At 33.4% G+C, this 14,825-nt stretch overlaps 1 protein-coding gene across 1 annotated transcript; it reads right to left on the bottom strand.

The window, feature by feature from the left end:
• Positions 1-10,075: 10,075 nt before the first annotated feature.
• LOC137648618 (uncharacterized) lies at positions 10,076-14,581 on the bottom strand. The gene is made up of 2 exons (XM_068381547.1): positions 13,753-14,581; positions 10,076-11,792 (listed from the first exon to the last, which is right to left on the bottom strand). The coding sequence occupies exons 1-2, from the start codon at positions 14,531-14,533 to the stop codon at positions 10,780-10,782; spliced, it is 1,794 nt and encodes a 597-aa protein (XP_068237648.1). The 5' UTR covers positions 14,534-14,581; the 3' UTR covers positions 10,076-10,779.
• Between the last annotated feature and the right edge of the window lie 244 nt (positions 14,582-14,825).

Here is a 14,825-nt window from a genome sequence, read left to right as displayed (position 1 = left end):
TGATATCCATCTTAATTTATTAAAAGGCGTCTCATGAATGGCAGAGGTAAAAGGTAGTGACATTGCCCTAACAAGCAGGAAAATTCCATAGAAACGGGCAATATATACAAATGATCAGCGATCAAGCCCCCTCACAACCCGATCTAGGACCAAGGAGGGCCATGTAATGGCTGCTGATGACTCAGCAGATAGATCAATGGGCTCCGCCAAACATACTACTCAAAGCGCACTAGGATAGTGGGGTTGCAGTGCCCAAGGGTACTAAAGATTTTGAGTTGGACTCGAACCCAAGTCTGGCGTTTGCTAGTCAGGGACGTTACCATACCAGCCACAACAGGAACTTTTGGTCTATTGTATTTCTTAATCCTGATGAAGATAAAAACCTCTGGCACATTCATTCAATTACTTCTTTATACATGAAATTATTCATAATTCTGACCATCCTTTACATTCAATCTTCCTGGACAATACCATCCTGTTCGTTCGACTACGTATTCGGTAAATTCTAATAGAGTCCTTCTACATCATGGGATATATAAATATATATATATATATATATATATATATATATATATATATATATATATATATATATATATATATATATATATATATATATATATATATATATATATATATATATATATATATATATATATATATATATATATATATATATATATATAGGGGTATTCAGTTAATTCTAATAGTGGCCTTCTACATCATTGGATATATATATATATATATATATATATATATATATATATATATATATATATATATATATATATATATATATATATATATATATATATATAAGGGTATTTATTTAATTCTAACAGTGGCCTTCTACATCATTGGATGTATATATATATATATATATATATATATATATATATATATATCTATATATATATATATATATATATATATATATATATATATATATATATATATATATATATACATAGAGGTATTTAGTTGATTCTAATAGTGGCCTGCTACCTCATTGGATGTATATATATATATATATATATATATATATATATATATATATATATATATATATATATATATATATATATATATATATATTTATATATATATATATATATATATATATATATATATATATATATTTATATACATATATATATATATATATATATATATATATATATATATATATATATATATATATATACAGTATGTATATATATATATATATATATATATATATATATATATATATATATATATATATATATATATATATATATATATGTATATATATATATATATGTATATATATACACACACACATATATATATATATATATATATATATATATATATATATATATATATATATATATATATATATATATATATATATATATATATATATATATATATATATATGTATATATATACACACATATATATATATATATATATATATATATATATATATATATATATATATATATATATATATATATATATATATGTGTATATATATACATATATATATAAATATATATATTTATAGATATAGATATATATGTACAGTAGACCCCCGCTATACGACATTCATCCGCTCTGAAGTTGGTATCGTATGGTGAATATGTCGTTTGGCGGGCAATAGAAAAGCTAATGCATGCAAAAACCCAGGTAAAAACATTTAAAATTAGTATGTAACAAAATAGTATAGTAAGCACTGTACTACAGTATACTTATATATAATATACATGTACTATACACTACATGTATATAATTAGAAAACGTTACAGGTATAAATAAAAATTATATACTGTACTGTAAGGGAAAAAATAAATTTTATTTACTTTTTGAGTAACGTGAATTGAGCTGGTAGTGGGTGGAGGTAGAGGGGGGAGGAAACGGCAGATATAAAAAACGTATCAATGCTACTTATGTTATGTACACTTAATAATGAATTTATTCTTACTATTACGGTAAACTCTTATAATTAAAAATGCTTTTTTATTATTATTTTTCTTTTGAAGTTTTCTCTTATAATTTTTTTTTTAGAACTTAAAAAATTACTCTTTGTTTATCTTTTTTCATAGAATCACTTATACAGTATCATCTTCGCTTTCTGACACTTCTCTTTTGGAGAAATATCTATCTAAAGAAGCCTGTTTCTGACAATTCCTCAACATATTTCCAAAATGACTCATACAATTGTCATTAACACTCTCCATAAGACGACATGTTCAAACAAAGCATTAACATATTCTTTAAATAAATTCTCTCTCTCTCTCTCTCTCTCTCTCTCTCTCTCTCTCTCTCTCTCTCTCTCTCTCTCTCTCTCTCTCTCTCTCTCTCTCTCTCTTGTTTTTTTTCACTGTTAGTGTTAGACACGTCTATTAATTTTTTCATAGAGAGAGAGAGAGAGAGAGAGAGAGAGAGAGAGAGAGAGAGAGGGAGAGAGAGAGAGAGATTAAACAAAAATGTGTTGTGTATATATGATATTTAACAACGTCAACGAGTTGAAAGACAATTAATTGTAACTAAAAAAGCAATATCAGCGAATCTGATTTCCTTTATTAACTAAAACAAATATACAGTATACACAAATAAACTCTTTTGCGTATGCACAAACACACACACACACACACACACACACACACACACACAGGTGTAGGAATTCCTACGCAGGAGGAGACACGATTGGCGAGGAGGTAGAGAAGGTGACTGCGGTAACGTACCGTAACTTACACTACGGAAACTTTAATCTGACTAAGTTTATTTACTTTTTTTTTATTTCATATTTTTTACCAAATTTATTTCTTTCTTTTGATTTTTAATTTTCATCACTGAATTGCGGTACCTTATCACAGTCACCAATATCTACCTCCTCCCCGACCGTCTGTCTCCTACTGCGTAGCAATTCCTACACCTGTGTGTGTGTGTGTGTGTGTGTGTGTGTTTGTGTATACGCGCAGGAGTGTGTTTTTATCAATATTTGTATTAGTTAATAAAGGAATTCAGATTTGCTGGTATTACTTTCTTGGTTACATTTAGTTGTCGTTCCACTCGTTAAAAATCATATGTACTCTAAACAATTTTTTTTTAATCTCTCTCTCTCTCTCTCTCTCTCTCTCTCTCTCTCTCTCTCTCTCTCTCTCTCTCTCTCTCTCTCTCTCTCGGAAAATAAAATAATAAACGTCTCTAACACTCAACAGCAAAGGAGAACAAGAGAGAGAGAGAGAGAGGAGAGAGAGAGAGAGAGAGAGAGAGAGAGAGAGAGAGAGAGAGAGAAAGAGAGAGAGAGATTTTATTTAAAAAACATGTTGATGTTATGTTTAGAGAGAAACAGTAATAGAGGACTTTTTTAAAAGAGCTTGTTAATGCAATCTTAGTTTTCTTTGCTTGACTTTTTTCTTTCTTTCTGTCCATCACGCTGGCTCTTTTCACAAATGATCGTTCCCAACAATCTCTTTGTCCTTTATCCCTATCAACAAAAGGCGCTCCATCTCTTCCAGGGTGTTGCTACAATGTCTTGTAATAATAGTGATGTATGCAGTGATGTATGAACGTGGTGGTAGGCTAGTGACTCGCACATTCGTATACGTAAAAAACGCCAAGTTTGAATTTTGGAATTCGATGCCGTAAGGTGGGAAAAATGTCGTAATGAGGGGACGAAAAATCAGCGCATTCCACACCGTAAAGTGAAGATAACATAAGCTGGGGATGCTGTATAATGGGGTCTACTGTATATATATATATATATATATATATATATATATATATATATATATATATATATATATATATATATATATATATATATATATATATATATATATATATATATATATATATATATATATATATATATATATATATATATTGTACCAACCGTGTGTCACACGATCGTACATAGTTCATTTTGTGTATATATTTTGCTTGTATCTTCGCTCTTCCCTCACACTAAAAAGAACCAGAATAAACATGTCTGCTTTTTCCTCTGCTTTTGTTTGTAAAGGAGAGTGTTTTATGATAGATTTATTATCAAGACATTTAACAAATAATACCAATTCCCTAATATCGCAAGTGGGTCTGCCCCTCTCTTTTATTCTTCTCCTGTACGTCACTTTCTCCCTATTTCCTTAATCTTTCCCATCCCGAGTACCTGCCTTTGAGCTATAAACAGGATTGTATCCAGGGGTACTCTTCCTTTCCCCATTTTCCCCACTTCCCTATCCTTATTATTGTTATTATTTTTATAAATTTACTCAGTTGCTTCCAATCTGTGTTTCAGTCACAACCTTCTCTCGGCCCGTCACATTGATGACCCCAGAAGTCGAATCGCTCCCTCCGCCTTCCACCCCCCCCCACCCCTCACCCCTCCATCGTTGGTACTATTGCGGACTCTACGGAAGTTGGCACTGCAGCAGCGGAGAGGCATTTGCTTGGTTTCAGCGTGTAGAAGTCCAGTTTCACATCAAGGGCATGACTCGCTCAACCACCAAAGCAGTTTATTTTCTCGCGGCGATACCCGAAGATACTTTCACGGAAATATCCGACTGGCTTTGTGAACAAGGAGACACCCCAATAGCATATGACGCCCTCAAAACATACCTTTTGCAACAGCTCACCATCGCCAGCCACCCGTATAGCAAAGCTTTTTCAGCTCTCGCAACAACCGTTGGGGGACCAAAGGGCTCCGCTTGCCCTCAAGGAAATGACCAGTATCGCTTGCTTGCAATCTGCCGCTGATGGCTCTCCTCGTGAGGTGAACCTACTACTTCGTGCCCTTTGGATATGCCATTTACCCGGACCTATATGCGTTGCCATACCCGATATCGATAGTTTACCCATAAAGGACTTGATGACCAAAGCCGACGCCCTTATGGACAGCCACCTCAAGACCTCCATCAACGCCTCCACCCCTGACGAAGAGGATGCCTATTCAATGTCAACCGAAGTTGACGTGAATGCCATAGGACATACACGCCTACCCCGTGACGTGACGAAGAGGCGACAAAGCATCCCACCACCCTCCAATCGCTCGCGCCCCAACCAACGAATTCTACAGCTACTTACTACTTCCCATCCGACGCATTTTGCTACTACTATTTTAGATTCAGGGCAACCGCGAAGAAATGGGCCAAGGATTGTCAGTGGCCCCCAAAAAAACGTGTAAATAGGCCATCGCCCATGGCAGTGGCCTCCCGTGTTTCTAATCTTTTCTTTTTACATGATATATTTATTTAAATATATACATATATAAAGTATATATATATATATATATATATATATATATATATATATATATATATATATATATATATATATATATATATATATATAAAAGTATATATATATATATATATATATATATATATATATATATATATATATATATATATATATATATATATATATATATATATATATATATATATATATATATATATATATGTATTTATTTATTTAAATATATATATATATATATATATATATATATATATATATATATATATATATATATATATATATATATATATATATATATATATATATATATATATATATATATATATATATATATATATTTAAATAAATAAATACATATATATATATATATATATATATATATATATATATATATATATATATATATATATATATATATATATATATATATCTATATATATATATATATATATATATATATATATATATATATATATTTAAATAAATAAATACATATATATATATATATATATATATATATATATATATATATATATATATATATATATATATATATATATATATATATATATATATATATGATAAATTTTGCACATTTTTACGTGTTTTTCATATTCAAATAAGCCATATATATTTTTTTGATATATTAATGTCTGGATTCTCTTAACGACCTCGGGATCAGAGCCCCAGGCGAAATCAAACAAAGACAAGAGCTTGGGTCCGGCCGGGAATCAAACCCTGGTCGGCAAGCTTATATAGACAGTGACTAACCCATTCGGCCACGAAGAAAGATAAAAGTCAATGACAATTCTACTGTACTTATACCTGTCGAATTCAGGTATTTTGTACTTAGAATTGAAATCAACCCATCTTCACTATCGTAGCTAATTGGTAGTTTGTTACTTGGCATTCAATTAATGATAAATTTTGCACATTTTTACGTGTTTTTCATATTCAAATAAGTCACTGTCTATATAAGCTTGCCGACCAGGGTTCGATTCCCGGCCGGAGCCAAGCTCTTGTCTTTGTGTGATTTCGCCTGGGGCTCTGATCCAGAGGTCGTTAAGAGAATCCAGAAATTAATATATCAAAAAAATATATATGGCTTATTTGAATATGAAAAACACGTAAAAATGTGCAAAATTTATCATTAATTGAATGCCAAGTAACAAACTACCAATTAGCTACGATAGTGAAGATGGGTTGATTTCAATTCTAAGTACAAAATACCTGAATTCGACAGGTATAAGTACAGTAGAATTGTCATTGACTTTTATCTTTCTTCGTGGCCGAATGGGTTAGTCACTGTCTATATAAGCTTGCCGACCAGGGTTCGATTCCCGGCCGGAGCCAAGCTCTTGTCTTTGTGTGATTTCGCCTGGGGCTCTGATCCCGAGGTCGTTAAGAGAATCCAGACATTAATATATCAATAAAAATATATATGGCTTATTTGAATATGAAAAACACGTAAAAATGTGCAAAATTTATCATTAATTGAATGCCAAGTAACAAACTACCAATTAGCTACGATAGTGAAGATGGGTTGATTTCAATTCTAAGTACAAAATACCTGAATTCGACAGGTATAAGTACAGTAGAATTGTCATTGACTTTTATCTTTCTTCGTGGCCGAATGGGTTAGTCACTGTCTATATAAGCTTGCCGATCAGGGTTCGATTCCCGGCCGGAGCCAAGCTCTTGTCTTTGTGGTATTTCGCCTGGGGCTCTGATCCCGAGGTCGTTAAGAGAATCCAGACATTAATATATCAAAAAAATATATATGGCTTATTTGAATATGAAAAAAAAAACACGTAAAAATGTGCAAAATTTATCATTAATTGAATGCCAAGTAAAAAACTACCAATTAGCTACGATAGTGAAGATGGGTTGATTTCAATTCTAAGTACAAAATACCTGAATTCGACAGGTATAAGTACAGTAGAATTGTCATTGACTTTTATCTTTCTTCGTGGCCGAATGGGTTAGTCACTGTCTATATAAGCTTGCCGACCAGGGTTCGATTCCCGGCCGGAGCCAAGCTCTTGTCTTTGTGTGATTTCGCCTGGGGCTCTGATCCCGAGGTCGTTAAGAGAATCCAGACATTAATATATCAAAAAAATATATATGGCTTATTTGAATATGAAAAACACGTAAAAATGTGCAAAATTTATCATTAATTGAATGCCAAGTAACAAACTACCAATTAGCTACGATAGTGAAGATGGGTTGATTTCAATTCTAAGTACAAAATACCTGAATTCGACAGGTATAAGTACAGTAGAATTGTCATTGACTTTTATCTTTCTTCGTGGCCGAATGGGTTAGTCACTGTCTATATAAGCTTGCCGACCAGGGTTCGATTCCCGGCCGGAGCCAAGCTCTTGTCTTTGTGTGATTTTGCCTGGGGCTCTGATCCCGAGGTCGTTAAGAGAATCCAGACATTAATATATCAAAAATATATATATGGCTTATTTGAATATATATATATATATATATATATATATATATATATATATATATATATATATATATATATATATATATATATATATATATATATATATATACATATAAATATATAGATATATATATATATATATATATATATATATATATATATATATATATATATATATATATATATATATATATATATATATATATACATATATATATATATATATATATATATATATATATATATATATATATATATATATATATATATATATATATATATATATATATATATATATATATATATATATATATATATATATATATATATATATATATATATATATATATATATATATATATATATATATATATATATATATATATATATAAGTGTGTGTGTGTGTGTGGGTATATTTATATTATTTATTCATCTATATATATATATATATATATATATATATATATATATATATATATATATATATATATATATATATATATATATATATATATATATATATATATATAAAACGGATTTTGAGCGAAGCGAAAAATCTATTTTTGGGTGAGATGGCCATGTCGTTTTGATGGAAGTTCCTATAGGGTAGCTTCCTAGGGTATATTACAACTACGGCGATATTCCCAGAGAATTTACCTTAAGATACCAGAATTATAACTCCTGGAGCGAGTATCCCTCGTGAAAGGGATATCGCGACATAATAGAAGACGTATTCTAGACACGCCACATGGCAATCTACATCCTGGACAGAGATTTCGTCTCGTAGGAGGTGATTGGCGAGATACGAATTCGGGAAAGAAAAAGGGGAGCCGCTCCCAAGGCTTCCCTATCCTCCGATTCGTATGCGTGCCTGGCGCCAATCCTGGCGCCATCTGTATTCCTTGTAGCATACACGAGGTGCTACAGATACTGTATGTAATGAGGGGTCCTACAGCCCTTTCTTAGAAAGGCAAGGGCGGGTCCATCAGGACGACATGGCCATCTCACCCAAAAATAGATTTTTCGCTTCGCTCAAAATCCGTTTTTTGGGCTCAAGCCATGTCGTCCTGATGGAAGTGTACCAGAGCATTACTGTATCTGTGGATTCTCAGAACGTGCCGTACTCCCCGTAGGTAATTTTTTCCCGGTCAACTAGATCTAGAGACCTAAGATGTTATCGTTATACATCTTTTCAACTAACTATAAACTATGTTAGAGCTTCCTGCCCCCTACAGGAAAGAGTCCTACTAGACTCTGGAAAAGTCTCGAAGAGTACATATACCTATATATGAATACCAGGCAAGTTAATATAGTGGTCTTGCCCTCTATTAAGTAAAGCATAGTTTGTAAAGAACCACTGCGTCAATATGAAATATCGACCAGTTGTCCGCACAATACTTGTATTGGACAAAGGTTTTATATCCGCATAGGAGGAAAACCAATGCAACATAGCTTGCATAAAGGAACAATACTATTAGAATTATCCGAGATAAGGTACATAGAATGAATGCTCAATTATACCAATAAATTGACACAGGTGAAGGAGACGCAAGGTTCTCAAGAACCAGATTATGTACAGGCAATAAATAGACAGGTTAACCACAATTATATATATATATATATATATATATATATATATATATATATATATATATATATATATATATATATATATATATATATATATATATATATATATATATATATATATATATATATATATATATATATATATATATATATACATAAGAAGAGGATAACCCAAAACTTTAAGCAAAAGTATGATAGTAAACAGAGCTTGTTTGTCTGAAAGAAAAAACATTAGATGCCACTTTTAAGATACCGAGGTATCAAAGTCATAAAAGCCTGTATTACAAATCAATGACATTAGCGTTAGAAACGCTCGGCACACATGTCTGCACTTATGCTAGGTTCACCTTCGGAAATGGAAGTCTGGATGGGCAACACAGTGCCCTCACTTAGTTTGTAGTACAGTATGTAACTACACATTCACCCTGGAATTAATCGTCCCAATTAAGACCACTGTTCCTCGCAGAGTTAAACAGTAGGGTTAACACCGCGACCCACTGCTACCACAGATCTCTTTTAGTTCCTCTACTTGCTTCGCATAGTGGCGAAAGAACACTCTAGAAGACTTCCAGCCAGTGTATGAACGGAGATGTTCAAAATCCATACAATTAAAGAAATTTAAGGATGAGGAACCTTTCCTCGGATCGTGACCTGCGGGTGTATTGTCAGGATCCGCTCTGCGAATAAAATATGGACCACACTCCACTACACAATTTCTACATGTATAGAATTAAAATAAAACATTTACTTGGATTATAGCGCACCGTGCTGGGTGAACCTATTATAGCGCACCGTGCTGGGTGACGCCAGGTTTATTTTTCCAATATATCATACAAAAAGCATTGATAACATTACTTAATTCTAAAGAATCAAACAAAGTACAAATTACGGAAAATTACATGTCTGAGAATGTACAGTAAACTCATTCAAATTAATATCAGCCTCCTCCGCCGCCCAGGAAAAAACATAGATAAAAAACAATCTTAATATTGAAAAAAACTATGGAAACCTGTGTATCCGCGGCAATAATGCGGAGTAAACTCAATTAGAGTGGCGGAACCTCACTCTTTGTTTTTATATGTAAAATAGTATACTAGTAACAAATATTAATTGCATAAACGAACAAAAATAAAAAAAAATAAAAATTAAGAATGACTTGTTCTGGCTAGCGTGCGCTAGAAAGTGACCCTCTTCTCAAGTACCCCCTCAAACGTCGACTAAGCTTTACCCCATACCTATATCTCATTGGTCGTAGAATACACACCAACCGAAATTAGGTAACAAGATACTTAACGATGCTTACATGCCGTTTGGACAATTATTTTTCGCTATACTATCGTAACGCGAAAAAATTTTAGTCCAAACTCCACTACACAATTTCTACATGTATAGAATTAAAATAAAACATTTACTTGGATTATAGCGCACCGTGCTGGGTGAACCTAGACAACACCAAAGAAAGGGAGAGAAGGGAATGAAGTGGATTACAACAACAATTGTTTTGACACACTTAACCTTTTTTCTATGGAATCTTTGACATAGACATTTTTGCTTGAAACCGACTTCCACCTCCCGTGCCTTTGGAAACATCTCTCATTTACACTCATGTTTGCGGCGGCAGTTGCCCCTCCTGACCTTAGTGAATGAAGACCAATATTTAAATTTGGAGCTACCAATTTTAACAAAGTAACAATGTTCTGCCTTGCTGCAGTATAACTGAGTTTCTTATTTTTTCTGATTAATTTCGAAATACCTTTACTTCTAAAAGAGGGCTTGAAAATAAAACTATCAGAAGACAAATCAATCTTGGCCTCTTCTGTATAACGTAAAAACATTGAATATGGACATGCACTTGTGACACCCTTAGCTATCAAAACTTCATTCCCTTCTCTGTATTGATCATTCTTACACTTCTCTATACTAATTCTTAAATAATTCTTTTCAACAATGAAATCTTTACATTTCAATGAACTTAATTCGTCGAATCTCAAAAAACCTGCAAAACCTATCAAAATCATAGCTAAGTTTCTTAAAACAAGAACATCCCTACTATCTGAATACAAATCGCACAGATTTTGTAACATATGACTGTCAATAGGATCCTTCCTTCGCACCGGTCTACCAGTTAATCGCTTCGCAGATTCTTGCAAAGATTTTACAAAAGAATTTTGTGTAGGATCTGCGTAACCACAGATTTCGTGCATCCACTTTATGGAATAAACAGCGGAGTTCACTGAAGAATACGAAGCACCAGAATCCAATAAATGGGTGATGTATAAAGCAACGTGTACTGGCTGTGCTGGAATTTCGCTTCTCTCGTGACCATTTATAAACACCTTCCATCGTTGAAAACCGAGTTTGTAAGTCTTGTTGGTACTGTCACTCTTCGACGATAGGAGATAACCGCACATGTGACCACTGAGGTCTCCCAATCTGCTGCTCAATGAAACTCCGCTATCGATGACTGCTTTGTTGACGTGTAAATGCACTCCTACTCCTGGAAAACACATTAACCGAAATAAAACAAATGCAAATCTCAAAACTAAATTTTTTTTTTTTTTTTTTCTTAAAATTGTATCCTCAACACCAACATCTGGAAATGCAATGGAAAATTAGCAAAAACTGATTTCTTACTCTTGCCGTACGTAATCAACCTTTTGTTTGGTAATTGCTCACAACATCTAACAAAATATTTAAAACAGTTTCCTTCTAATACCATGGGCCAATAAGGAGAGGATTTCCACTCCGGAATAACCAAAGTACCCGAAGCCTTTTCTGCCACCATTTTGTTAATAACCTTGGGTATAAGACTAGGTGGAGGAACTAACCAGTTATTTTCTCCAGACCAAATTTGAGTGAAAGCATCAATTGCCTCCGTACCAGGGCACCAATATTTCGAGTTAAACCTCCTGCACTTTTTATTGTAATGAGTGGCGAACCTGTCCACGGTATGAGTACCCCACATTTTTTCGTAGCACTGAAAAACATCATCATGAACTGACCAATCATTCATGTCTGTCAAACGACTCAAGAAATCTGCTCTTCTGTTCTCGTTCCTGGGCTTCCATGCATTGAAAACATGAACTGTGTTCTCTGTGCATGTTTCGAATATTTGGCTTGCAATAGCTTGTAAAGAGGACTTTTTGCTCCCCACCTGCATAATTTTTGAAACATTTATGTTATCCGAAAAGACTTTTAAACTTTGATTTTCAATTATGTTAATTTTACTTTTCATGACCCTGTTAACGGCCTCCAGCTCCCTCCATGTTGAACTTTGCGCCGATTCGTCTGCTGTCCAGTTTCCTACCACACTTCCCAAGAAAACATTTTCGTGACTGTCATCACCAAAACTTTCAAAATAACCACCAAAGCCTACATCTGAGGCGTCACAAAAAAGAAATAAGTTGCATACATCCGATGCACGTACCAAATCAATGGAACGACCTTTAACATTAAAAACTGAAACATTCCTGCACCAGAAATCTATCTCTCCTATAGCGCCTATTGATATTTTAATTTAACTTTAGCGTTCCAACTAGCTCTACTCGATATGCAATAATATAGGTATCTTGTTTTCATTCTGACAATATCTCCAAACACAAACTTCATGAAAATTATTTGACCAACCCCTCTGGCCAATAGTTTTACGTGAAAAAAAAATATGGTTTCCTTGAATTTTGGAATGAATGGCATCTAAACAAGATCTGAAACTAAGTAATCTGTCATTACCGATACGAACTATGCCTTCAGTAGTGTTCCACTCCAAACCTAACCAAGTACAATTTTGGGAGGGAAACCAATTACACTTTTCTTCTGCAAACAAAAAACCCAAATCTTGAAAAAAATTTTTGATTAAATTACTGGCCTCTGATGCCCTTTCAAAATTACAGTCTGCTGCTATGCCATCGTCTAAAAATAATATAATCTTCATTCCCTTAGATCTTAAATATTTAATGGGTTCTCTAAGAACTTTTGTAAAGATGTAACTCGCTGTAGAAATGCCGAAAGGTAATACATTATAAACGAAATAAGAAATTTTTCCCTTTTCCTCCCATGAGAAACCGAGATATTGCCTGTGTTTTTCATATATTTTTATGTGATGATAAGCTGACTTCAGATCAAAAGTAAACATGAAATCCCCAACCTTTAAAATTTCTTTTGCAGTACAAGCATCCTCGTATCGAAACTTAAATTTGTGCAAATAAGGATTAATATATCTGCAATCAAGAACCAGTCTTGGCTTGCCATTTCTATTCTTGGCCACCATCAAAGGATTTATTACTTTAGGTTTATCAAATACTGGGACACACATCCTCTTTCTATTAAACTTTTTAACTCCCTTGTGACAAAATCAGATTCATCCCTAGCTGACTTATTGTTTCTCGATTCAACAAAAATAGGATCTGATTTAAATGGAATTTTGTACCCAACCTTAATGACATCTAAGACACTCTTACCTGACCCGATTTTCTCCCACTCTTTGTATTGTGCGCTTAGGCGACCAACGGGAGATTCGATCCCAAAATACCTATTTTCTTGTACAAAATTTGAAGCATAAGATACACTAGATAAATTTTTACTTATCTTTCTCTCTTCTTTCTTGTTACAATCGCGGCTCCAATGTCCCTTCGCACCACAGTCGAAACACCTGCCAGGTTTTCCACCAATTGAAGACTTCTCCTCCACCTCTAGCCGTGTAGCGGCCGTCGGCTTCCTTTGATAAGGATCAAATCGCTGACGTTTCCTCGCGCTGAAAACCTTTCTTTCGGCCCTCAGTTGTGCTCTATACATCTTCTCGTCGTCGGAATCGTCTGCTATGGGGTTTGCCTGATACTCTTGAACGACCCTCCATCCAAGTTGAGATGAATCAGCTAACTTTATGACTTTCTGACGATCTTTGATTAGCTCGATACCTTCAACAATGCAGCTATTCGCCGACTCTACTCCGTCGATGCCGCCACAATTTAAATGTTCATTGGCTTCTTTCAATTTGGTGAGCACGCGCGCCTCATGTTTATATTGGTTCTCGTTTCCTTTTCTTCGAAAAACGTAATGCTCGTTCAAGTTCCCTTCGATCTTGCTAAATTGAGACGCGGATATCTTTTGGATATTTTGTTGGAAAGCAGATAATCGACGGTCCATCATATCCTGCAAGTTGCTTAATAACTCTGATTGCTGTTGTGAAAACACTCTATTAACTTCTTCTGAAACAGTGATCTGTAACTGCCTGGCGTCCATGATTAAGAATGACTTGTTCTGGCTAGCGTGCGCTAGAAAGTGACCCTCTTCTCAAGTACCCCCTCAAACGTCGACTAAGCTTTACCCCGTACCTATATCTCATTGGTCGTAGAATACACACCAACCGAAATTAGGTAACAAGATACTTAACGATGCTTACATGCCGTTTGGACAATTATTTTTCGCTATACTATCGTAACGCGAAAAAATTTTATGATTTTCGCTCTGAGTTGATTCAGAGATAAATTTGAGCCTGATGTTTCTCCCCTGAATAGTTGACCACCCTTGAAGT

Source organism: Palaemon carinicauda, chromosome 10, assembly GCF_036898095.1.
Source record: "Palaemon carinicauda isolate YSFRI2023 chromosome 10, ASM3689809v2, whole genome shotgun sequence".
NCBI lineage: Eukaryota > Metazoa > Arthropoda > Malacostraca > Decapoda > Palaemonidae > Palaemon > Palaemon carinicauda.
This window is presented reverse-complemented; position numbering and strand designations above follow the sequence as displayed.